Source organism: Scyliorhinus torazame, chromosome 16 (assembly GCF_047496885.1).
Source record: "Scyliorhinus torazame isolate Kashiwa2021f chromosome 16, sScyTor2.1, whole genome shotgun sequence".
Classification (NCBI taxonomy): domain Eukaryota; kingdom Metazoa; phylum Chordata; class Chondrichthyes; order Carcharhiniformes; family Scyliorhinidae; genus Scyliorhinus; species Scyliorhinus torazame.
In genome coordinates, this window is record NC_092722.1 from 46690997 (window position 1) to 46717565 (window position 26569).

The 26569-nt window shown below is 49.8% G+C and overlaps 1 protein-coding gene across 1 annotated transcript in view; it reads left to right on the forward strand.

Moving 5' to 3' along the window:
- p3h1 (prolyl 3-hydroxylase 1) overlaps positions 1 to 26569 on the forward strand; it is a 63749-nt gene that overhangs the window by 17751 nt on the left and 19429 nt on the right. The window contains exons 3-9 of the mRNA XM_072478442.1: positions 5539 to 5728; positions 8015 to 8146; positions 14325 to 14464; positions 16875 to 16964; positions 18582 to 18634; positions 20993 to 21114; positions 23276 to 23403. Coding sequence (XP_072334543.1) covers positions 5539 to 5728; positions 8015 to 8146; positions 14325 to 14464; positions 16875 to 16964; positions 18582 to 18634; positions 20993 to 21114; positions 23276 to 23403 — 855 coding nt within the window. The remainder of the gene's footprint in view (positions 1 to 5538; positions 5729 to 8014; positions 8147 to 14324; positions 14465 to 16874; positions 16965 to 18581; positions 18635 to 20992; positions 21115 to 23275; positions 23404 to 26569) is intronic.

Sequence of the window (26569 nt, forward strand, 5' to 3'; positions counted from 1 at the left end):
GGCGGAGCTAGAGGTCAACGGCCAACCAGGACCCGGGATCTGTCAGCCAATGACATTAGGGCTTCCAGTCCCACATGACCCCTAATACATACTACCACACAGGTCCCTCAGCTTCCTAATTCCTGCTCGTTGCCAACACTGGAACCCCCCATCCATCCTCCCTGGGACAAACCTGTGGTTATTCCTTATCGGGGACCACACCGAGGCACCCGTCACTCCCCTGTGTCGCCTCCACTGCCCCCAGATCCTCAAGGTTGCCACCACCACTGGGTTTGTGGTGTACCTTTTCGGGGAGAATGGCAGCGGCGCCGTCACCAGCGCTTTTAGGCTCGTTCCCTTATAGGACGCCATCTCCAGCTTCTTCCACGCTGCTCCCTCTTCCACTTACAGACCATCGACACATTGGCGGCCCAGTAGTAGTCGCTCAAACTCGGCAGCGCCAGTCCCCCTCTGTCCCTACTGTGCTGCAGGAACCCCCTCTTTACTCTCGGGGTCTTTCCTGCCCACGCAAAGCTCGTAATGCTCCTATCTATTTTTTTAAAACAGGCCTTTGTGATCAGATTGGGGAGGCACTGAAACACGAAAAGAAACCTCGGGAGGACCACCATTTTAACTGCCTGCACTCTGCCCGCCAGCGATAGCGGCACGATATCCCACCTCTTAAAGTCCTCCTCCATCTGCTCCACCAGTCGCGTCAGGTTAAGTCTATGCAGGGTTCCCCAGTTCCTGGCCACCTGGATCCCCAGGTATCGGAAGTTCCTTTCCACTCTCCTTAGCGGCAGAGCATCTATCCCCCTTCCCTGTTCCCCGGGGTGCATTACAAAAAGCTCGCTCTTCCCCACATTTAGTTTGTATCCCGAGAACTCTCCAAACTCTCTAAGTATCTGCATTACTTCTGGCATCCCCTCTACCGGGTCCGCAACGTATAGCAGCAGATCATCTGCGTAGAGCGACACTCGGTGCTCCTCTCCCCCTCTAAGCACCCCCCCTCCACTTCTTAGAATCCCTCAGCGCTATGGCCAGTGGTTCAATTGCCAACGCGAACAGTAACGGGGACAGGGGATACCCTTGTCTTGTACCCCTATGTAGCCGAAAATACCCCGATCTTTGCCGGTTTGTGACTACGCTTGCCACCGGGGCCCCATGTAAGAGTCTGACCCATCGAATAAACCCCTCACCGAACCCAAACCTCTTCAGCACCTCCCACAGATAGTCCCACTCCACCCTATCGAATGCCTTCTCTGCATCCATCGCCGCCACGACCTCTGCCTCCCACTCCAGTGGGGGCGTCATCATCACCCCCAGCAACCTTTGTACATTAACATTCAGTTGTCTCCCCTTTACAAACCCTGTCTGGTCGTCATGCACCACCCCTGGGACGCAATCCTCTATCCTTGTCGCCATCACTTTTGCCAGCAGTTTGGCATCTACATTTAGGAGTGAGATAGGCCTGTATGACCCGCATTGCAGCGGGTCTTCATCTCGTTTCAGGATTAGCGATATCGTCGCCTCCGACATTGTCGGGGGTAGCATCCCCCTTTCCTTAGCCTCATTAAAGGTTCTCGCCAAGAGCGGGGCCAACAGATCCATATACTTCCTGTAGAATTCCACCGGAAACCCGTCTGGTCCCGGGGCCTCCCCTGCCTGCATATTCCCCAGTCCTTTAATCACCTCATCCACTTCGATGGGCGCCCCCAGACCTGCCACCTCCTGCCCCTTCACCTTTGGGAACCTTAGCTGGTCCAGAAAGTGTAACATTCCTTTTTTTCCCCCTGGGGGTTGGGACTTATATAGCCTCTCATAAAATGTCTTGAACACCTCATTCACTTTCCCTGCTCTCTGCTCCATATTTCCCATTTCGTCCCTTACTCCCCCGATCTCTCTCGCCGCCATCCTCTTCCAAAGTTGGTGGACCAACTGCCGGCTCACCTTTTCCCCATACTCATACTGCATCCCCTGTGCCTTCCTCCACTGTGCCTCTGCCTTTCCCGTGGTCAGCAGGTCAAACTCCGTCAGTAGTCTTCGTCTTTCTCTGTATAGCCCTTCGTCTGGGGCCTCCGCATATTTTTTATCCACCCTCAAAATTTCCCCAATTAATCTCTTTCTTTCTTTGCCCTCTTGTTTCCCCTTGTGGGCTCTGATGGAGATCAGCTCTCCTCTAACCACCGCCTTCAGCGCTTCCCATACTACCCCCACCTGAACCTCCCCATCGTCGTTGACCTCCAGGTATCGCTCAATACACCCCTTCACCCTTCCGCAGACCCCCTCGTCCGCCAGTAGTCCCATATCTAGTCGCCAGAGTGGGCGCTGCTCCCTTTCCTCTCCTAGTTCCAAATCCACCCAATGCGGGGCGTGGTCTGAAACGGCTATGGCCGAGTACTCCGTTCCTGCCACTTTCGGGATCAGTGCCCTTCCCAAAACGAAAAAGTCTATCCGGGAGTATACCTTATGGATGTGGGAGAAGAAAGAGAACTCTTTAGCCATCGGCCTGGCGAATCTCCACGGATCCACTCCCCCCATTTGTTCCATAAATCCCTTAAGCACCTTGGCCGCTGCCGGCCTTCTCCCAGTCCTGGATCTGGACCGGTCTAGCCCTGGATCCAGCACTGTGTTAAAATCCCCCCTCATTACCAAGCTTCCCACCTCCAGGTCCGGGATACGTCCCAGCATTCGCTTCATGAATCCCGCGACATCCCAATTCGGGGCATAGACATTCACCAGCACAACCGCCTCTCCCTGCAGTCTGCCACTCGCCATCACATATCTGCCCCCACTGTCACGTTTCCCCACCAATATTGCCACCCCTCTGTTTTTCGCGTCCAACCCTGAGTGGAATACCTGTCCCACCCATCCTTTTCTTAATCTAACCTGATCCGCCACCTTCAGGTGCGTCTCCTGGAGCATGACTATGTCCGCCTTCAGTCTCTTTAAGTGCGCAAGCACCCGTCCCCTCTTAATCGGCCCATTTAAGCCTCTCACATTCCACGTGATCAGCCAGATTGGGGGGCCATTCACCTCCCCCCCCCTCGTCGACTAGCCATCCCCTTTTTTAGGCCATCTCCCCACCCGGGTCCCACGCACCCATCTGTCCCCCAGGCAGCGCCTTCCCGCCCCGATCACCTCATCTCTTACCAGCTCCCCCTGGCACTCAGCAGCAGCAACCCAGTTAATCCCCCCCCCCCGCCCCCCTGCTAGATCCCCCTCTAGCTTGGTTACTCCCCCCATATTGCTTCCGGAAGTCAGCTAACTCTGGCTGACCTCGGCTTCCCCCGTTCACTCTTTGACCTCCCTGCGTGTGGGGCTCCCTTCCTTCCTGCGCCCGTTTTCCCGCTATAATTTACATAGCACGGGAGAATACCCGCGCTTTCCTCTCGGCCCTGCCCCCTATGGCGCAGTTCCCTCATTCCCCTCCCCTGTCCCTTTTTCCACCGGCGCCCACATTTCTTCGTGTCCCCCCCATTGGGGGGGAGAGAAATTCCCCGTCCAACATTGCTATACAATAGCCCTCCCCTTGCCCCACTTTACATTCCTGTACCACCACCTCGCTGCTTCTCTCCAAAATCAAACTCTCAAATCTAGTCCAGTTTCTCTTCTTGGATGAATGTCCATGCCTCATCCGCCGTCTCGAAGTAGTGGTGCTTGCCCTGATGCGTGACCCACAATCGCGCCGGCTGCAGCATCCCAAATTTAATTTTCTTCCTATGGAGCACCACCTTGGCCCGGTTAAAGCTCGCCCTCCTTCTCGCCACCTCCGCACTCCAGTCCTGATACACACGTATCACCGCATTCTCCCATTTGCTACTCCGTGCCTTCTTGGCCCAGCTCAGGACCATCTCTTTGTCCATGTAGCGATGGAACTTCACCACTATTGCTCTTGGTGTTTCACCTGTCTTTGGTCTTCTCACGAGGACCCGGTACGCTCCCTCCACTTCCAGGGGGCCCGTTGGGGCCTCAGCTCCCATTAGCGTGTGGAGCATCGTGCTCACATAAGCCCCAACATCAGCTCCCTCTGCTCCTTCGGGGAGACCTAGAATCCGTAGGTTTTTCCTCCTCGAGCTGTTCTCCAGGGCTTCCAGCCTTTCTATGCACCTCTTGTGTAGTGCCTCGTGTGTCTCCGTTTTTACCACCAGGCCCTGTATCTCATCTTCATTCTCGGCTGCCTTTGCCTTCACTCCACGGAGCTCCATCGCCTGGACCTTTTGTGTTTCCTTCAGTCCCTCGATTGCCAGTAGCATCGGCGCCAACACCTCTTTCTTAAGCTCCTCCACACATCGTCGGAGAAACTCCTGCTGGTCCGGGCCCCATACCACCTGGGCTCCATCCGCCGCCATCTTGCTTCTCCCTTCTCTTCTCTGCCGCTGCTCCAAAGGATCCTTCGCAATCTGGCCACTACCGCCGCTCCTTTCCATGCACACCTGGGGGGACTCCTTCCTTCATCACCCCACACTGGGTTAGGTCGAAAAAAAATTCCGTTGGGGCTCCCGATAAGAGCCCAAAAGTCAGTTAGAACGGGAGCTGCCGAAACGTGTGGCTTAGCAGTGCATCACCGCAACCGGAAGTCAGAATTTGCTCTCCTTACCCCACATGGTCTAGATTTTGCTCCAGCCCCATCACAATGTGGTTGATTCTTGACAGCCCTCTGAAGTGCCCTAGCAAGCCACTCAGTTATATCAAACTGCTATTTGCCAGGGTTCAAGGAAAGGTTCACCACCACCATCCCAAGAGCAACCAGGATTGGACAATAAGTACCAGCCTTGCCAATGGCATCCACATCCCAAGAATAAATAAACCAAGTAAAACCCCAGGATAATTCCAATTCCTTCATCAGCCATGGTAAAACTTTGTTGCCTGAAGTTACAGATTTAATAGTCACCAAACATACATAGAAACATATATAGGAAATAGAAGCAGGAGGAGACCATTCGACCCATTCGAGCCTGCTCTGCCATTCATTATGATCATGGCTGATCATCAAGTTCAATACCCTGATCCTGCCTCCCCCCCATATCTCTTGATCCCTTTAGCCCCTAGAGCTATAGCTAATTCCTTCTTGAAATCCCACAATGTTTTCGCTTTAACTACTTTTTGTGGTATGAATTCCACAGATTCACCACTCTCAGGGTGAAGAAATTTCTCCTCACCTCAGTCCTATGGATTGTTTTGTACTGAGTGTTCATGTTGGCTATGACCTGGGTTAAACAAACTTTTATAGTAGAGGGTTGCAGTGTAAACAAAGTATGGTAGCTCATCTGTATTGTTAGCCTGTACATCCATTACTGAAGAAAATGGGGTGCGGGGGGATAAGCATGGGATTGGGGAGATGGATATTCTGCAGCCAAAAAAAGTACATGATTTGGGGACATGCATGTGGGGTTGCAAACGTGGAGATTTCTTCACATCCGAAGTGGTGCTCTGAATTCTACTCTGCAATGAGGAGGTCAGATGAACGTGTGGGAACTCTAAGGTAGGTATATATTCTATGTGGTTAACTTTGCATGGATATTCTGTTGACCTCTGTTCTGTTGCCTTGTTTCTCAGGAAGCTTTTCGTACAGGGGTCCGACTTTACACGGATGAGCAGTTTGAGCCAGCAATTGAATACTTGGAAAATGCATTGCTGGAATACTTCAAGGCACACATGGAATGCCGCGCTCTCTGCGAGGGCCCGTACAATTTTGATAGCTACAGTTACATCGATTACAATGCGGACCTGTTCCAGGCTATAACAGGTAACTCTTACACTTGTGCAGAAGTCAAAATGACCCAGGAATCTGTCACTGACTACTTCCACGGTGGCTGATTTGGTAGCACCTGTACCTCTGAGCCAGATGGCTTTGGGTTCAAGACCCTCTCCAGAGATAAGAGCATCCTAATCTAGATTATTTTTCCCAACGCAATGCTGAGGGAGTGCTGCACTGTTGCAGGCGCTGCCTTTCAGCCAAAATGCTAAACTGAGGTCTTCATTTGCTCTCCCGAGAGTATAAATGATCCCATGGCATTATTTCAAAGAGAGCAGTGGGGTTCTTTTGGGTGTCTTGGCTAATATGTAACCCTCAGCAACACCACCGAAAAATAAATTATCTGTCCATTAACACATTGCTGGTTGTGAGAGCTTGCTCTGTGCAATTGTGCTATCACCCAAACTCTGTATGTGTGCTCATCGTTTGGAGTGGTGGCGGTGTGGATGGATAACAATCACACATGGAACCCAAGTTCGATTTTCCCTTTACGATCCACACCACTGACATATATTATAACATCTCAACATAACCAGACGGAGATGTTCTAACTTAATGCAGGACACGGACTGAAGTTGGGATTTTCTTGGTGTATGCGGCTTCGTTCCGCTCATCAACTGAGCCACTGGAAAGCCCAAGACAATCACCTTTCCAGTCAAAGGTTCAAGAGAGATATGTCCGCGGTTAGTACATAAAATCTTGGGCGAGATCTTCCGGCTGTTTACGTCGGTGTGATCCTTCAGTTCCGGCAACACCGCTGTCCTGCCTTGGGTTTTCCCGCGGTGTGGGGTGGAGTCAATGGGAAATCACGTTGACCACGGCGGGGCCAAAAGAACCCATCGCTGGGCAACAGCAGGCTACCTCTTGAACCGAGAACCTGGCTACCGGGAGACCAGAGAATCTCACCTCTTATCTCTTGAATTACCATGAATAGGGTGTGGGCTAGTTTTTATTTATTTAATACACGGGATATGGCGTCTTAGCTAGGCCAGCATTTATTGTCCATCACTAATTGCCCTTGAGATTGCAGGGGTGAGCTGCATTCTTGAACTGCTCCAGTCTATGTGGTGTAGGTGCAGCCACAGTGCTGTTAGGGTGGGAGTTCCAAGATTTTGACTCCAGGACAGTGAAGGAACGGGGATATATTTCCAAGTCTTGTTCATATTCATCAACTTTGAAGCACAAGCATCAACTCAGACATACATACATAGATACATAGAAGATAGGAGCAGGAGGAGGCCTTTTGGCCCTTCGAGCCTGCTCCGCCATTTATCACGATCATGGTTGATCATCCAACTCAATAGCCTAATCCTGCTTTCTCCCCATAGCCTTTGATCACATTCTCCCCAAGTGCTATATCTATCCACCTCGTGAATATATTCAATGTTTTAGCATCAACTACTTCTTGTGGTAATGAATTCCACAGGCTCACCACTCTTTGGGTAAAGAAATGTCTCCTTATCTCTGTCCGAAATAAATCCTCAGACTGTGACCCCTGGTTCTGGACACACCCATCATTGGTAATATCTTCCCTGCATCTACCCTGTCTCGTCCCGTTTGAATTTTATAAGTCTCTATGAGATTTCCCCTCATTCTTCTGAACTCCAGAGAGAACAATCCCAATCAATCAAACTCTCCTCATATGTCAGTCCCGCCATCCCTGGAATCAGTCTGGTAAACCTTCGCTGCACTCCCTCAAGAGCAAGAACATCCTTCCTCAGAGAAGGAGACCAAAACTGCACACAATACTCCAAGTGTGGCCTCACCAAGGCCCTGTACAATTGCAGCAACACATCCCTGCTTCTATACTCGAAACCTCTCACAATGAAGGCCAACATACCATGAGCCTTCTTTACCGCCTGCTGCACCTGCATGCTTACCTTCAGCGAATGGTGCACAAGGACACCCAGGTCTCGCTGCACACGCCCCTCTCCCAAATTACAAACATTCAGGTAGTAATCTGCCTTCCTGTTTTTGCTTCCAAAGTGAATAATCTCACACGTATCTAAATTATACTGCATCTGCCACTGATTTGCCCACTCGCCCAACATGACTCCAAAGTTGCCTCTCGCCTCTCCTGCAGATTAACAGGGGGGGTGGCCATTTGGGGCTTTGACCACAGCTTCTTGGATAAAATTGAACCAAATCTCCTTGGAGATTGAGAACAAGTGTGTGAATGAGGCTGGAGCAAGTTGCTGTTTCAGGTTTGTATGTTTGTAGATTGTTGCATTACAGTGTGACATGCCCCTCTAACTCGCTGTTGCCATTTACTTTGAGATCACTATATTCAGGTGCTGAACTGCAAACAGAATTGTGTGATAGAGCTGGCGAGTCGACCTGACAGAGAAACGCCCATTGATGACTTCCTCCCCGCCCATTTTGACTACCTTCAATTTGCTTATTATAACTGTAAGTGTCTTGTGTTCTTAAAGGGGTGGTCTCACCTCACTATAGGGGCAGGGGAGGGAGTTACATTTTTGGCAAGTTGAATTCCAGAACCTGCGAGAATGGTTCAGTTTGCATGTATGTATTGTTAAGAACCCCGCTGATGTTAAATATATTTTCAATTTGGTATACTGTGAGAAAAGATATTCAAACCAGGGAGGAATAGTCCAGTTTTGTAGTGATCAATTAATAAAGACTATTTATTAACTGAAAAGAAAACACACAAGAAGCTATAATATCCGCAAGCGCGGATGACGTCCGTTATGCGGCGCCGGCCGCGTCATCTATTCGGCGCCACTTTTACGCGGGCGACAAGGCCTGGCGCGGGTCGATGACGCGGCCCCAATACTGGCCCATTGTCAGGGCCTGAATCGGTCGGGACCGGGGCCGTTCCGCGCTGTCGTGAACCTCGACGCCGTACACGACGGCGCGGCCACTTCGGCGTGGGGGTGGAGAATCCCGCCCCCCTTTTCCCACACAACATCCAATATTATATAACACTGTGAGCTAAATCCAGCAGATAGTTACCACCCACAGGTTATTTGTCCATGTTTGGAAAAACCATCTTTAGTTTCAGTGGAGGAATCTTGAGTTTTGGATTTTAAACAGCTACCTTTTACCAATAACGTGTTTTCGGGAGAACCTGAGGGGCGAGATTCTCAGACCCCCCGCCGGGTCGGAGAATCGCCGGGGGCTGGCGTGAATCCCGCCCCACCGGTTGCCGAATTCTCCAGCACCGGATATTCGGCGGGGGCGGGAATCGCGCCACGCTGGTTGGCGGGCCCCCCCCCCGCGCGATTCTCCAGCCCGGATGGGCCGAAGACCCGTCGCTAAAATGCCTGTCCCGCCGGCGTAGATTAAACCACCTACCTTACCACCGGGTCAAGGCGGCGTGGGCGGGCTCTGGGGTCCTGGGTGGGGCGCGGGGCGATCTGGCCCCGGGGTATGCCCCCACAGTGGCCTGGCCCGCGATCGGGGCCCACCGATCTGCGGGCGGGCCTGTGTCGTGGGGGCACTCTTTCCCTTCCGCCTTCGCCACGGTCTCCACCATGGCGGAGGCGGAAGAGACTCCCTCCACTGCGCATGCGCGGGAATGCCGTCAGCGGCCGCTAACGCTCCTGCGCATGCGCCGCCCGGAGATGTCTTTTCCGCGCCAGCTGGCGGGGCACCAAAGGCCTTTTCCGCCAGCTGGCGGGGCAGAAATTAGTCTAGCGCGGGCCTAGCCCCTTAAGGTTGGGGCTCGGCCCCCCAAGATGCGGAGCATTCCGCACCTTTGGGGCGGCGCGATGCCCGACTTATTTGTGCCGTTTTGGGCGCCAGTAGGCGGACATCGCGCCGATACCGGAGAATCTCGCCCCTGCTTTCTACAAACGGGTGTGACCATAATGGTAGCTGCCTCTATTGTCTCTTCCTTTAGTTAGCTCTAAATATGGATATATAATATTTTTCCTTTTGATGTTCTCCACCCTGTGGACCCGGCTTTTAGCATATAAGTGCCAACTCCCTTTCTCTCCACTTTGAAGTCACCTATTTTATCTACCTTGGGCGCAATTCTCCCATCGGGAGACTAAGTGCCGACGCCGGAGTGAAAACCGGAGTGTTTCACTCCGGCGTCGGAGGCCGTTCCCAGCCCCCAATTCTCCCGCCCCCGGGGGACTAGGAGCGGCGCCGCGTCATTTATGCGCGCCGGGTCTTGGCGGCACATAAAAGCGGCGCCGCGGAAATGACACATCCGGCGCCACGTAAATGACGTCATCCGCGCATGCGCGGTTGCCATCCTCCCCGCAAGAAGATGTTGGATGGATCTTGCGGGGCAGCGGAGGAAAGGAGGTCCTCCATCAGTGAGGCCGGCCCGCTGATCGGTGGGCACCGATCGCGGGCCAGACCCCTTTTTAGTCCCCCCCCCCCCCCCCCGGTGCAGGAACCCCCCCCAGGCCACCCCCCCAGCGTTCCTGTGCTGTTCCTGCCGGCAGCGACCAGGTGTGGACAGCGCCAGTGGGAACCTGTCGTGTTGGGCAGGCCACTCGGCCCATCCGGGCCAGAGAATTGCCGCTCGCCCGTTACAAACAGCGAGCGGCGATTCTCCGAGCAGCCAGCCGTGATTCTCGCCACGCCGGTTTGGGCGGGGGGTGGGAGAATCGCATGCGGGTGCCGGGGCGGCGTGGCGGGACTCGCGCGGCGCCCCGGCGATTCTCCCACCCGGCGTGGGGGGGGAGAATTTTGTCCCTTGTTTCCCCCCTAGTTCCATAGGTAAACACTTCCTTTTCCTACTGGTATGCTAATTTGCATGTCAAAATACTGCTTCAGAAAGCAGCACTCATCAGTCCCCTTTTTATTTCACCCCACATTCACTTTTTAATTTAAATTTTCCTCAATACTTAACAGTATTTTAAATTATACTTCATTTGCTCCACTTCCCTATTGTGTCATTCTTTGGTAGAGTTGGGGGTACAGTTGCCCTCCAGTACCTTGCCCAAGTGGTAGTACTTCGCATGTGTACCTGGGCAAAGAGTTTTGCCTGAATATTTAGCCCTTCTGGTGCATTATGTCCAAACCTTGCCTAATCCAACATGATCATGGGCACAAAGCAGGGAGTGGGTGTGCTGTCAACATCTCCATTTCAAATACCTGCCTCGGCGGTGAGTTAAGGACTAAATCACAGAATCTTTACGATGTAGAAGGAGTCCACTTGGTTCATCAATCTGCATTGGCTCACTGAAAGAGCATTCTACCTAATCCCACACCCCTGCCTTATCCCTGTAACCGTATACATTTTTTTATTTTCAGATAGAAATCCAATTCCCTTTTGAATACCTTGATCTGCCTCCACCACTCTCTCAGGAAGATCATTCCGGACTCTAATCATCCCCTGAAAAGGTTCCCCCACACATCACTTCTACTCCTGTTGTCTATTGTTTTGAATCTGTGCTCTCTAGTTCGGGATGTACTCTTGATAGGGAACAGTTTCTCATTATTTATCCTGTCCATACCCCTCAGGATCTTTAATACGTCTACTAAGTTTCCTCTCAGCCATCTTTTCTCCAAGGAAAGCAGACCAACCTCACCAATCTATCCTCACAACTACAGTTCTTTATTCCTGGAAGCATTATTCTCTCCAAAGCCTTCACATCTTTCCTCAAATATGGCCCCCAGAACTTGACACAGTACTCCAAATGAGGTCTAACTAGTGTCTTATATAAGATCAACATAACCTCCTTACTCTTGTACTTAATACCCCTGTTAATAAAATCTAGGATACCGTATTCTTTATTAACATCTCTCTCAACATGCCCTACCACCTTCAATGACTTATGCACATGTACACCAAGGTCCCTTTGTTCATGCACCTCCTTAAGAGTTTCTCCTTTCATTTCATACTGTCTGTCCAACTCCTTCTTGCACACCTTGGGCACCACGATGGCACAGTGGTTAGCACTGCTGTCTCACAGCACCAGGGATCCAGGTTCAGTTCTGGCCTTCGGTGATTGTCGGTGTGGTGTTTGCACTTTCTCCCTGTGTCTGCATGGGTTTCCTCCGGGCGCTCTGGTTCCCTCCCACAGTCCAAAGATGTGCAGGTTAAGTGGATTAGCCATGCTAAATTGCTCCTTAGTGTCCAAAGATGTGTGTAGGTTAGGTTAAGGGATTATTGGGATAAGGGGGGGGGGGGAGTATGCTCGGTGGATTGCTCTATCAGAGGGTCGGTGCAGACTCGATGGGCCGAATGGCCTCCTTCTGCATGGTAGGGATTCTATGAAATTCGTCTATGAAATAAATCATCTTACACTTCTCTGCATTGGATTTCATCTGCCACTTGGATTGGATTGGATTGGATTTGTTTATTGTCACGTGTACCGAGGTACAGTGAAAAGTATTTTTCTGCGAGCTCCTCAACAGATCATTAAATACACGGGAAGAAAAGGGAAGAAAAGAAAATACATAATAGGGCACACAACATATACAATGTAACTACATAAGCACTGGCATCGGATGAAGCATACAGAGTGTAGTGTTAATGAGGTCAGTCCATAAGAGGGTCATTTAGGAGTCTGGTGACAGTGGGGAAGAAGCTGTTTTTGAGTCTGTTCGTGCGAGTTCTCAGACTTCTGTATCTCCTGCCCGATAGAAGAAGTTGGAAGAGTGAGTAAGCCGGGTGGGAGGGATCTTTGATTATGCTGCCCGCTTTCACCAGGCAGCGGAAGGTGTAGATGGAGTCAATGGATGGGAGGCAGGTTCGTGTGATGGACTGGGCGGTGTTCACGACTCTCTGAAGTTTCTTGCAGTCCTGGTTTCTTGTCTGCCCAATCCACCAATATGTCTATGTCCTTTGAAGTTTATGACTATCCTCACCACAGTTGATAATGCTTCCAATCTTTGTATCATTCGCAAATTTTGAAATTATGCCCTGCACACCGCAGTCTAGGTCATTAATATATATCAGGAAGATCAAGGGTCCCAACACTGACCCCTGGGAAACTCCACTGCAAAACATTCATCCAATTGGAAAAACAGCTATTTATCACTACTCTCTGTTTCCTGTCACTCAGCCACTTTCTTATTTAAGTGCCTACTTTCCTTTTTGTTCCATGAGCTAGAATTTTGCTCACAAGTCTGTAGCATTGTAGCAAATGATTTTTGAAAAGCCATATATATCACATCAACATCATTGCCCTTAAACAACCTTCTTAAAAAACTCTAGCTTGTTAGTTAAATATGAAATCAGCTGACTGGTCAGTAGTTGCTGGCTTTGTCCTTGCATTCCTTTTTGAACAAGGGTGTAACATTTGCAATTCTCCAGTCCTCCCGGAACACCTCTGTGTCTAAGGAAGACTGGAAAATTATCATCAGTGCCTCGGAAATTTCCACTCTCACCTCCCTTAGTACACTTGGAAGCACCTCATCCAGTTCTGATGTATTACCCATTTTAAGTAACTTTTGGTTAATAAAGAGGCCACATACCCAAACACCCCTGTTCAAAATTATGTGTGGATTTTACTTTTAAAAAAAATTGATTTACAGGATGTGGATGTTGCTGGCTCAGCCAGCATTTATTGCCAATCCCTAGTTGCCCTGGTGGTGGTAAGATGCCTTCTTGAACTGCTGCAATCCCTGAGCTGTAGGTACGCCCACAATCCTGTTAGGGAGGGAATTCCAGGATTTTGACCCAGTGACAGTAAAGGAACGGCAGTATAGTTCCAAGTCGAGATGGTGAGTGACTTGGAGGGGAACCTTCAGGTGGTGATGTTCCCAGATATCTGCCACTTTTGCCTTTCTAGATGGTAGTGGTCGTGTGTTTGGAAGATGCTGTCTAAGGAGCCTTGGTGAGTTCCTGCAGTGCATCTTATAGATGGTACACACGGCTGCCACTGTTCGCCAGTGGTGGAAGTATTGAATGTTTTTTCATAGAATCATAGAATTCCTACAGTATATAAGCAGTATAGGTCCATCAAGTCAAGCACTGACCCTCCGAAAGAGCACTCTACCCAGATCCACTCCCCCGCCCACCCCACCCTATCCCCATAACTCCGTAACCTAACCTGCACATCCCTGGACTCGTAAGGGGCAATTTAGCATGGCCAATCCACCTAGCCTGCACATCTTTGGACTGTGGCTTTATGGAAGAGGTAGCATTCAAACAGGCTGATTTGTCCTGGATGGTGTTGAGCTTCTTGAGTGTTGTTGGAGCTGCACTCATCCAGCCAAGTGGAAGGTATTCCATCACACCCCTGACTTTACTGAATGTGTTTTATGGATAATGTGATATATTTAAAAATAAAACATTTACAGGTCTTTGGCAAAAGATCAGAAGAGTGGAAATAATTGGATAACTCTTTCCAAGAACTAGTACTGGCACGTGGATCAAATAGCCTCTTCTTGTGATGAAATTGGTACAGATCTGAAAAATATCTGAGTTTGCCAGCTTTTAACATTCAACCACAGATATTGAGTAAAAGTTGCCATGACCATGCTTGAGGAGCACAATTGGAAGGTGACTAAAATTTACCTTCCCTGTTATCAGTTAGACTACTGAGAGAGAAATAAAAATAGGGTTTGTTGAGTTTAAATCCTTTTTTGTGTCATTAAAATACACGTTCTCATTCTGGAGTCTCAGCTCTTAACTACTTTATCTCCATTCTAATTTCAGCTGAAAACTTCCCCAAGGCCATCGAATGTGCCAAAACCTATTTGCTTTTCTATCCGAGTGATGAAGTAATGATCCAGAACCTACAATATTACCAGGCAGTATTGGGAGAAGAACAGGCCAAATTCCTCAGTCAGAGAGAGGTACATCTACTCCAGATGTGGAGGCCTCAATATCGTTCTTTGATTTAATCCGCCACTAATAGACTCTTCAATAACAAATGAAGACCAGCACTTATATAAGCACCTTTCACAACTGCAGGATGCCCAAAGCGTCTTACAGCCAATTATGTACTTTTGAAATGTAGGCCGGAATTTTCCAGCCCCTCGTGCCGGCGGTTTCTTCCGCCAATGTGAACTGAGATTGCCTCACCAGCCCAGCCCATGGGATAACCTGTCGGGAAGGGAAGGGGGCTGGAAAATTCCAGCCGTAGTCACTGTTACAATGTAGCGAACACAGCAGCCAAAAGATCAATCCAGCCATAACACTGACCAGCTAATCTGATTTTGGTTGTTTTTAATTTTTTTTTTTACCCATCCTTTAAGTTACAAAGCCAATGCGCAGTGTGGACGGGGAAAACCCATAATCCATTGCATTGCTTGTTCCAAAACCCAATTCAAATTCAAATTGAAGCCAATTCATAGGCTCCACAAGAGAGACATGCTAGATCCAAACTGACAAGAAAAGGCATTGCACCTCATCTTGGGCTTGACCTGATGCTTGATCTTATCCGAAAGGCCAAGAAGTGATCTGTTTTTTGTTGTTAATGTTGACTGAGGGATAAATGTTGCCCTGGACTTAGCGTCTCATTGAGTCTTTTACATTAATCAGAGAAATATCAGAGGGCCTTGGTTTAAGATCCCATCTGAAAGATAGCGGGTGGGATTCTCCGAAATGGAGGCAGAGTGTTCGCGCCGTCGTGAACGCCGTTGAGGTTCACGACGGCGCAAAATGGTCCCTATCCCGACCGATTAAGGGCCCGATAATGGGCTAGGAGCGCCGCCGCTTCATTTACAGGTGCCAGGCCTTGGCGCCGCGTAAAGGCAGCGCCGCATACATGACGCGGCCGGCGCCGCATAACTGGCGTCACCCGCGCATTCGTGGTTGCCGTCCTCTCCGAGTCCGCCCCGCAAGAAGGTGTCTGACGGATCTTGCAGGGCTGCGGAAGAAAGGAGGTCCTCCTTCAGAGAGGCCGGCCCGACGATCGATGGGCACCGATCGCGGGCCAGACCCCATTTGAGGCCACCCCCGGTGCAGGATCCCCCCTCGCCCCCCCCCCACAGGCCGCCCCCCCAGCGTTCCCGCACTGTTCCCGCCGGCAGCGACCAGGTGTGGACGGCGCCGGGGGGAACCCGCCGTTTTGGGCAGGCCGCTCAGCCCATCCGGGCCAGAATATCGCGGGGGGTATCGGTGAATCACCATTTTGGCTGTCTCGGGCGATTTGCCGCGCTAAACGCGATTGTGCCGGTCTGGCCGCTTCCGTGAATCGCGTCGGACCGGCGTCGCGGGAAAATTTGGCGACCCAGGCGATTCTCCCAACCGGCGCGGGAGCGGAGAATCGCGCCCAGCATCTCCAGCAGTGCAGCACTCCCTTGTTACTGCTCAAAATGTCAGCCTGTAACTTTGTTAACAAGTCCTGGAAGGAGTCTATGCATTCACAGCCTTCAGTCTCAGAAACAAGAGCCATAGATTACATAATAAAGAAGTACCAATCAAAGGGCCTTACGCCCTTTCTTGACCGACTACATCAGTATGTGGCAACATTAATCAAAGTCACAATAGGGAAGAGAATCTCCAGCAGAGGTCCTGTCCAATGCTACCATCAATGCCAGCTGCAAGGGCCTGAGATCTAGTTGCTTGTCCACATACATGCACACACACTCCAGGGAGGTTATATTAAATGGGAAACTGAAGTCACCTTCTGACTGCATTCTTCCATTCCAGGCATCAGAATAGTACACCTGCAGGCAAAGGGATATATAAACCTGCAATATGGGGAGTTGGAAGTGCAGTGGTAATTTTGACTCCTCTGGAATACATTGGGGGCCTTTAAATAGCATTACATAGAAATTACAACACCTCGGCCAGGTCATTCAGGACAACTCCTTAATGTTGGAATTTATCTCCCAAGGAATCATTAATCCTAATTTCATGTGTTTGCCCTGTCCCCCATCCCTTTACTCACTTGTCTTCTGTTGTAACTCGGTCAAGAATTCCTGTGTCCGATAAATCACCCCCCCGCCACACACACATCACTTCAGCCAGTTTCTGCAGGACAAATCCAGCTATGCTGGCGATTGGGGCTCAGTACAGACAGGCGCCTGCCTCTGGCACACAGGGCTAGCTGACAGGTCAAAGAGCCCCACAAGTTGGCATTTCCACCTGCTAGCCTAGCCCATGTGTAGGGATCTTCCAAGGACCACCCACCTCCAACCCCCACAGGGATCAGAAATGTACACAACCATTATGGGATCTTTCTATGCTGTGTGAGGGATGCTATTAGAAATAGTTGTGACTTATTGGACAGTGCCGAATTCCACTCTTTCTTCACAGCACATCCAGAGATACATCAACAACTCGTTGCTGGAGAAGGAGCTGCTGTACTTTGCCAACGAAATCTTTGGAGTCACATTTATAGACCCGGTGAGTGTCGAGTTTGCTGGCCAAGCGTTACCTCAGAGAAAACAATAGGGACATTTAGTTGGACTTGCAGAACAATTGCAAATGGTTCCTGTTCTGTTTTGAATGTTGACAGTGGGATGCCCCTGAAAACCCGTTGCCATACGGGGCCCATGTTTAGCCACCAAGAGTAGTTCTGTTGGTCAATCTGTGTTCATCAAATGGAATGATGTTAGCGCTGGGTTACGGAGCCCTTAGCACCCAGAGTCAGCATCAAGTAACACCAGCCTGGTGTGCTGCTTAGCCCCAACCTCAGAAAAGCACCCATTTCACCAGAGGCGTTGTGGCACCTCTAACATATTTACAGGCCTCTAAAGGCCCCGAAACTCTACAAGTCCACAGTACGGCTCTCACCGGCTATTGTGGCATCTGAGCTTAAAACATGTGGGTGCACGGTAGCACAGTGGTTAGCATTATAATGTCACAGCGCCAAGGACCCTGGTTCGATTCCCGGCTTGGGTCAGTGTCTGTGCGGAGTTTGCACGTTCTGCGTGGGATTCCTCCGGGTGCTCCGGTTTCCTCCCACAAGTCCCAAAAGATGTGTTTGTTAAGTGAATTGGACATTCTGAATTCTCCCTCTGTGTACCCGAACAGGTGCCAGAGTGTGGCGACTAGAGGATTTTCACAGTAACTTCATTGCAGTGTTAATGTAAGCCTACTTGTGACAATAAAGATTATTATAATATCATTTTATTAGCAATAGTGTCTATCTCCAACAGACTATGGTTGAACCAAAGACAGCAAGTAAGTTCAAGAGGGGAGGACATTGCATTGGTCCTAATTGGACCTTGCTCCTCTGGCATCCTTAATGAAAATATGAATGTGTCTTTTGAGTGAGAGTGCAGTTAGTATACTGTTACATAGACCACCCTTATCTGCAAGTTTCTCTATAACCAACCACTGGGCTAGGCTAAGTTGTTGGGAATGTTGACCATGGAGTGATCATGATGCTAGATCAATTAATAAAAGCAAATTATTGCGGACGCTGGAATCCGAAACGAAAGAGAAAATGCTGGAAAATCTCAGCAGGTCTGGCAGCATCTGTAGGGAGAGAAAAGAGCTAACGTTTCGAGTCCGATGACTCTTTGTCAAAGCTAACAGACAGAGAAAGTGGGAAATATTTATACTGTGGAGTGAGAATTAAAGATGAGTCATAGCCACAGAAACCCAGGGAAACCGGGTGCAGTGGCCACAGAAACCAAGGGGAAAGAGTGCTAATGGCAGTCCCCAGAGAGGACAAAAGATGTGAAAGATCAAATAGCAGGGAGACTAACATCAGAGGGTGAACTGTAGATGTGGGGGGAGGGGAACGGGGCAGCAAAGAGGAGAAAGGTGAAGGAAAGGTGGATAAGATTGGGGGGGGGAGGGGGGAATTAAATATATATTAAGAAAGGAGGAAATGGTAAAAGACAGTTAAAATGAAATGGGATGCAAACAAATGGGTCGAGGTGGGGTAGAGCTGATGATCTGAAGTTGTTGAATTTGATGTCCAGGCTGGAAGGCTGTAGCATGCCTAACCGGAAGATGAGATGTTGCTCCTCCAATAGTCGACGACTGATGAACTTTCTCCTGCTTTTTCAGGACAAGTGGACTCCTGAGGACGTGATGCCTGTGAAACTGAAAGAGAAGCAAAAGTAAGATTCAAGCCTCACCGTGAGAGCTGTTGAAGTTGGTGATTAAGATGAGGCCAGAAACCCCAGTTTGTTTTAATGAAATGACTGGAGCAGCTTGCGTCCAATCAAGTTGGTCCTCTTTTCCCGCACAATCCTCATCGATCTGTCGTCTCTCCCCTATCCCTCTGACAATAGGCATGTGTGTCTACCTCCTGAGCCACCATACAAGCTTCAATGACTCTCTCTGATAACCAATGCTAGTATTGTGTGAAAGAGAGCTCAGGGCAATGTTCCGGTTTGGTGGAAGGGGGCTGGTTGCAGTTTATTTTCTTTGGAAAAGAAGATGTTTTGATGAGATGGTCCTTTATCTGACATCCGGCTTTATCCGGCCTCACAGAAGAAAAAAAAGTGGATGCAAATAGCAAACTAAAAAAATGTTGGGCGGCACGGTGGCACAGTGATTAGCACTGCTGCCTCACAGCACCAGAGACCCCGGTTCAATTCTGACCTGGGTGACTGTGTGGAGTTTGCACCTTCTCTCCTTGTCTGCGTGGATTTCCTGCGGGTGCTCTGGTTTCCTCCCACAGTCCACAGCTATGCAGGTTAGGTGGATTGGCCATGGTAAATTGTCCTTTAATGTCCAAAGGTTAGGCGGGGTTACAGAGATAGGGCGAGGGCGGGCCTAGGTAGGGCGGGTGCAGACTCGATGGGCCTAATGAGCTTCTTCTGCATTGTAGGAATTATATGGTTCTAATAAAATAGAAATGACGTCTAAATTTGTAATACAAATTGTGGCTAGAGAAATTTTGAATGTTTAAGATTCATTTGTCTGGTGGCCTAGCAGCTATGGGATCCTGAATGGGGTGAAGTGACAAACTGATTCTTCTTCTCTTTTACATGCACTTTAATTGCGAGGGCTTCACTAACTCTAATGGTACGAGGGCGACACAGTAGCACAGTGGTTAGAACTTTAGCTTTGCGGCACCAGGGTCCCGAGTTCGATTCTCGGCTTGGGTCACTGTCTGTGCTGAGTCTGCACGTTCTCTCCGTGTCTGCGTGGGTTTCCTCCGGGTGCTCCGGTTTCCTCCCACAAGCCCCGAAAGACTTGTTTGTTAGGTGAATTGGACATTCTGAATTCTCTGTGTACCCGAATAAGCGCCGGAAGTGTGGTGACTAGGGGATTTTCACAGTAACTTCATTGCAGTGTTAATGTAAGCCAACTTGTGACAATAATTAAAATTATTATAAAACTGAGTTTGATTTTGCAGAGGGACCTGCATCTAGAATCGACTGTGACCTGGTTCGGAGGCAGGTGTTACTCCACTGGTACCGCTGACCTTGTGGTTCGTTCATTGTGCGGGATTCTCCCATTTGGCGGCAGAGTGTCCACGCGTTTCATGATGGCGTGAACGGGCCGCTGGGATTACCGATTCTGGCCCCTACAGGGGCCAAGCCGCGCATGCGCGGTGTCCTCCCTCAATGCGCCGGCCCCGACGCAACATGGCGCGGGAGTTCAGGGGGCCAGCGCGTAGGAAAATAGGCCCGGGGAGCGAGGGGCCAGGCCCCATCGGCCCCCCCCCCCATCGGGGTCGGAGCCCCCTCCCTTCTCCACAGGCCGGCCCCTGGCCCCACGCGCAGAGTTCCCGCCAGCTGTGAAACGTCCAGGTGTGGCCGGCGCCGGTGGGACTCTCATTTAGAGCGGCCCATCCAGGCCGGAGAATTGGCGGCCTGGCCGCGTAGAGCGGCCCACGACTGGCGGCGCGCCGAATGTACCAGCGCCAATGGCACCGATTCTCCGCAGAGCGGAGAATTGCGTGCCGGCGTCGGGGCGGCGTGGCATGGTTGCAGGGATCAGGGATTCCCCGTGTGGTACAGTTTAGCTCAGTTGGCTGGACGGCTGGTTTGTGATCCGGAGTGAGGCCAACAGCGTGGGTTCAATTCTTGTACGGCTGAGGTTATTCATGAAGGTCCTGCCTTCTCAACCTTGCCCCTCGCCCGAGGTGTGGTGACCCTCAGGTGAAATCACCAGTCAGCTCCCCTCCTCAAAGCAGCCTATGATCATCGACAACTATGATGATTTTATTCAACTTACAGACCGCCCTATTGTTGGGCTGATTTCAGTCTGATTGCTGAGAAGAGTTTCCAGTCCTTGGGCTAGAAAGAGGTTTCCGAACGAGCTGGTGTACGGACGCTAATTTGGAAAAGCACGAGGCTCAGCAACAATGTCCAGAGCTCAATCATGAATGGGCAAACTCACTGCCAGTCTCAAATGTGAAAACTGAAGCTGCTGCAATGTCAGATAGTGCCTCTGGGAGGGGAAGGCGGGAAGCTTTGAACCTTTGTTCTCACACGTTCTTTTTAAAAAAATCTTTGAAACAGGGTAGAGCGAGAGACTGCAGCTCGGATCAGTGAAGAGATCGGAAACCTCATGAAAGAGATTGAACACCTGGTCGATGAGAAGACTAAGGAATCGACTGAGATTATGAAGATGGTGAAGGAGGGTAAGGCTGTGCGAGAGGAGGTTCCTGTTTATAGAGCAAGAATGCAGATCTGAGGGCATTGCCACCAAGCCAGGGTGACCTTTTCTTCCAACAAAGATTTAATTCTCCCACATCAAGAAAACTTATATGAAAAGGTTTCCGATCCCTCCATCCTCCCGCCTCCTTTCACTCTACCCTCCCTCCACCCTGCCAAGGCCCTCTTCTCCATTCCCCTTTCCTGCTATCACCTCCACCTCTCTCTCCCTACCCCTGCCACTACACCAGCCTCCATTCACCCTTCCCTGCTCCCACCTTGCCTCCCTTCCCCCCACCTTGCCATTGCCTTGCTATCTATGATTTAAAAGTGGGTTTCCTCCGGGTGCTCCGGTTTCCTCCCACAGTCCAAAGATGTGCAGGTTCGGTGGATTGGCCATGATAAATTGCCCTTAGTGTCCAAAATTGCCCTTAGTGGTGGGTGGGGTTACTGGGTTATGGGGATAGGGTGGGGGTGTTGACCTTGGGTAGGGTGCTCTTTCCAAAAGCCGGTGCAGACTCGATGGGCCGAATGGCCTGTTTCTGCACTGTAAATTCTATGATTCTATGGTCCCCTCCTCTGTTCCCATTACCTTGCCCCACCACGTCACTTCTCTCCCCCCTTGCCCCACCTTGCCAGGACCCCCAGCTCCCTTCCCCTTCCCTGCCACCACCTCCCTTCCCCCTTCCCTGCCACCACCATCCCATTTCATAGTCCAGAAGGAGGCCATTTGGCCCATCGAGTCTGCACCGGCTCTTTGAAAGAGCACCCTACCAAAGCCCACACCCCCACGGTATCCCCATAACCCAGTAACCCCACCCAACACTAAGGGCAATTTAGCATGGCCAATCCACCTAACCCACGCACACACGGGGAGAACGTGCAGGCTCCGCACAGACAGAGACCCAAGCCGGGAATCGAACCTGGGACCCTGGAGCTGTGAAGCAATTGTGCTAACCACCATGCTACCGTGCTGCCCTCTGTTTAATCCCCCCCCCCCCCCCCGTTTCCTCTCTGGGGGTGCTGATGCTAGTTAACGTTCAGGTCCATGAATTCCAACAGCCCTCAGGCATCCCCCTCAAGTGGCACTTCTTTATGTGTGATGCTGAATGCTGAATGAATGAATGCATTGTAGGACGACCGAGAGCACCACATCAAAGCCAAATCTAATTGTCGACTTGAGGCGAAACCGATGCTACTTTTGTCCAGAGCAAGGTGGTTTTATGGTTCCATGCTTCCAACAGAGAGTCATGCTGCCAAAGTGTATGGATCTGAGGATCGGTGTTACATGTTACAGCAGTCTCTAGGTATTTAGGTTAGTAGTGTTCTTACCTCTGAGTCAGAAAGCTCACAAGTTCAACCCTCTCTGCCGAGTGTACACCCTAATCTGATGGTATATGTGTGGTACCGAGGGAGTGCTGCACTGCCTCCAAATGAGATGTTAAACAAAGATCCCACCTGCTCTCTAAAATGGAAGCAAAAAGATTCCAAGACAGTTTTGAAGCTGGAAGATCCTCCTGGATTCCTGACCAATATTTATTCCTCAACCAGTATTACTAAACAGTTTAATTGGTAACTTAACGCGTTGCTGCTTGTGGGAGCTTGCTCTGTGTAAACCTGCTCTCTTGTTCCTCAACATTTCAACAGCGACTACGCTTCAAAAGCTAATCGTTGTCTGTGAGGACCAGTTGTAAATGCCAAGTTCATGAAAGGCACGTAAGAAACATTTGCCTTTCTCATAGGCAGTGCCAATGAAGCAGTTAGACTCGAGTTCAATCCATAATTCCCCGAAATCCTGATCTAATGGAAAGCTTTGTGCAGATTGGTGATGGGAGCCTTACTGTGTATGGATGTTGTTGTGTTACACGATAGGGATAAGCAGACAACCAGGCTAAAGAAAGGGTTTCTATTCTTTTCCTGGTTATGGACTGGGAATATAGGATCAAGGACTTGTCCTGCAGAACTAATGTCGAAGTGGTTCATGTAAACTGCCTATGAGTGCCACAGGACACTATCACGCAACCTTACTGTTAGCAATGGCTCCAGCAGCCTTTTTCCCAAGCTGTAACCCCCCCTCAACACTGATGCAACTATTCTCCCCAGTAATGTACTATCTAAATACTCCTAAACTCCTTTGTCCTACTCCAGGGGGTCCCTTGCTATATAATGAAGTCCAGCTTTTAATGAACGCAAAACTTTTGAATGGAACACAAAGGGTGGCGCTCGATGGAGTGATCACCGACAAGGAATGCGAGGAACTGCGCTACCTCTCTAATGTGAGTATACTTAATCACCAATCTATCCACTTTGATCATCAAGTGCTTCACATCTGTGTAAATGGTACTGAATTATTATAGAGCACGGTGATGTTCATGAAGCAGAGGGGATTCTGTGTTAGCCCCTGTCATAATATACACCAGTATATCATGGTGCAGATACACACACACTGATGGACACACAGCAAGACCAATCAACGCACACAACACCGCAGCTAATCACCAGTTAGAGCACACTCACTATAAAGACAGAGGGCATCAGAGTTCTCGCTCATTCGGGATGCAGCCTCCTACAAGGACAGAGCTTACAGCTTACAGCACAGATCCTCACCATGTGCTGAGTGCATAACTGGTTCGGACAGGCATAGGTCTTTAGTTTAATCTAACATCGTGTTAACCTGCAGTGAAAGTATGTTCAACAGTTTCTAACTTAATAAAATAGTGTTGCACTATTTTAAGTGTTGGCGGCCTGTATGTGTTCCACGGATCCAGAGCACCCAACACATCAGCCCCAGAAGATTAGTAGGGGAGAATGTATTTGAAGCAGTACAAGGAGTGTGAGTCACTGGCGAATCAGGTTGATCTGCCTGTTTGAATAGATTGACCTGGACAAAAACGCCCAAGTTTTTCCAATTCAGTCTGTCTCATTCTGCACAAGAGGATGTTTCCAAAATGTCATCTTTTTCCTATCCTGGCTTCTGCTCAGCTCAGCCCTCATGTGGGAAACTCCCTACCTGTCCCTGCCTTGGAGTGAGAGCACCTTACCTGGCCCGTTTAGGAATGACAGCTCCTTACCTGTCCCTGCCTTGGAGTGACAGCGCCTTACCTGGCCCGTTTAGGAATGACAGCTCCTTACCTGTCCCTGTCTTGGAGTGACAGCGCCTTACCTGGCCCGTTTAGGAATGACAGCTCCCTACCTGTCTTGGCCTTGGAGTGAGAGCGCCTTACCTGGCCCGTTTAGGAATGACAACTCCTTACCTATCCCTGCCTTGGAGTGACAGCGCCTTACCTGGCCCGTTTAGGAATGACAGCTCCCTACCTGTCCTGGCCTTGGAGTGAGAGCGCCTTACCTGGCCCGTTTAGGAATTACAGCTCCCTACCTGCCCTGGTCTCGGAGTGACATCTGCCTACCTGGAACTCAATCCCTAACAGCGTTGTGGGTGTACCTGCATCTGCTGCGGTTCAAGAGGGCAGCTCACCACCACATTCTCGAAGGCAATTAGGGATGGGCAATGATTCTGGCTTGCCAGTGAGGCGGACATCTTTTGAATTAATTTTTAAAAATCTGACCTGGCCCAGGAGTGACAGGTCCCTGTTGCGATATTGTCTGAATACCAACACATACAATGACATGTACCTTTAAGAAGTTCCATAGTGACTTTACTATAACAGGCTGGAGTGTGTAAGGCAGATGTTCACGATTGCCTGTGACTCTATCAGTAAGACTCTCATGTATACCTTATGAGTCAGGCACATAGTCTAGTAATGAACATATGTAACTATTAGGACTCAGGCTAGATCAAGGCCTGTGCAGAGCTGTATATAGTAGTTGCTAGTAATAAACTTCATGAAATTGTTTTCAACCAGAATGTTCAACATCCTCAATGTCAAGCATAGAGAGCATAGTGACATTGAGACCCTACCTGACCTGGCCTAGGAGTGACAGCTCCTTACCAGTCCCTGTTTAGGAGTGACAGCTCCCCACCTGACTTGGCCAAGGAGTGACAGCTCCTTACCAGTACCTGTTTCGGAGTGACAGCTCCCTACCTGACCTGACAGTTCCCCACCTGATCTGGCCCACAAGTGACAGCGTTCTACCTGACCTGGCTGAGGTTTGACAGCTACCGACCTGACCACCTAAATTAAGTGAAATGATTAGCTCCATGTTATTTATTTAATATAAATTGAGAGTGCCTAATTATTTTTTTTCCAATTAAGGGAGAATTTAGCATGGCCAATCCACCTAACCTGCACATCTTTGGGTTGTGGGGGTGAAACCCATGCAGACACGGGGAGAATGTGCAAACTCCACACGGACAGTGACCCAGGGCCGGGATTCAAACTTGGGTTCTCAGTGCCGTAGACAGCAATGCTAACCACTGTGCCACGTGCCGCACGGGATCAGCTCCATGTTAAGAGTAATAAAATCGATGCTAATCCTCGTGACATGAAATTAGAGGTTGGCAGGGAAACAATCCTTTTAACTGTTGCGGAAGCCTCCACAGGGTAAGTCGAGTCAGAGGTTTCCAAATAGCGGCAGAAGAGGTGAGTTAGGGAAAGGGAATCCTCTGGTTGGAGAATTGGGGAGGTGGTCAAGATAAAAATTTCAACCAGGGAAACTATTTTTGGCTGAGGTCCAGTCAAAGAAATCTTTATGGATCAGAGTTGCCAACCCTCTAGGGTCATGCTGGAGTCTCCAGGTGTTAAGGACTGATCTACTTAACACTTGCGGGAGCAAAACTCAAGAGACAAATCTTTGTGGTGTGAAAAGGAAATAAGTTTCTCTCACATTTTCTTTCAAAACATCTGCTTGCTGGCATTGACTCTACAAAAATATGATAGACGGGGATTTTAGGACTGCTTGACCCATGGAGGGCACTTGGAGATAGGAGCCTGTACAATATAAACTCCAGGAATGTATCCAATCAGAGTTGGCAGCCCTATTCTGGAGGATGGGGACCATGGAGGAACTTCTTCCCCCTGCAAGAAATGTACTTTATTCATAACATTTGTAAAGGTGCATTACATAAAAGCAATTTTTTTTCAATACACTATGTGGCGCTCTGACAGTTGCACTCACAGTTACAGGCTATAACCACAATTTTCATTTCATGTGAACTATTCTGCCCTAGGGGTTTTGCATGGTTTCCAATCCCTCGGTATACCATAGTAGGAAGGCCTTAGACAGTGGCTTTCCCCACTTTGTGGGGGCTCCCCCAAGCACTTGCGCATCCATCAAGGCTCAGTCCTGGATCTTGGAATGTGAGAATCTGCAACACTCAGCCAGTGACAGCTCTTTTCACACTACAAAAATGCAGATCTAACTGTGACCATGCTAAGTGTAGGACCCTGAGGTAGCTCAGACCTTGGACTGGATTTCATGGTGCAAGGTCTTGCTGTTGGCAGACTGCTCGTTCCCTATCCCCCCACCTCAGAAAGACAGTCA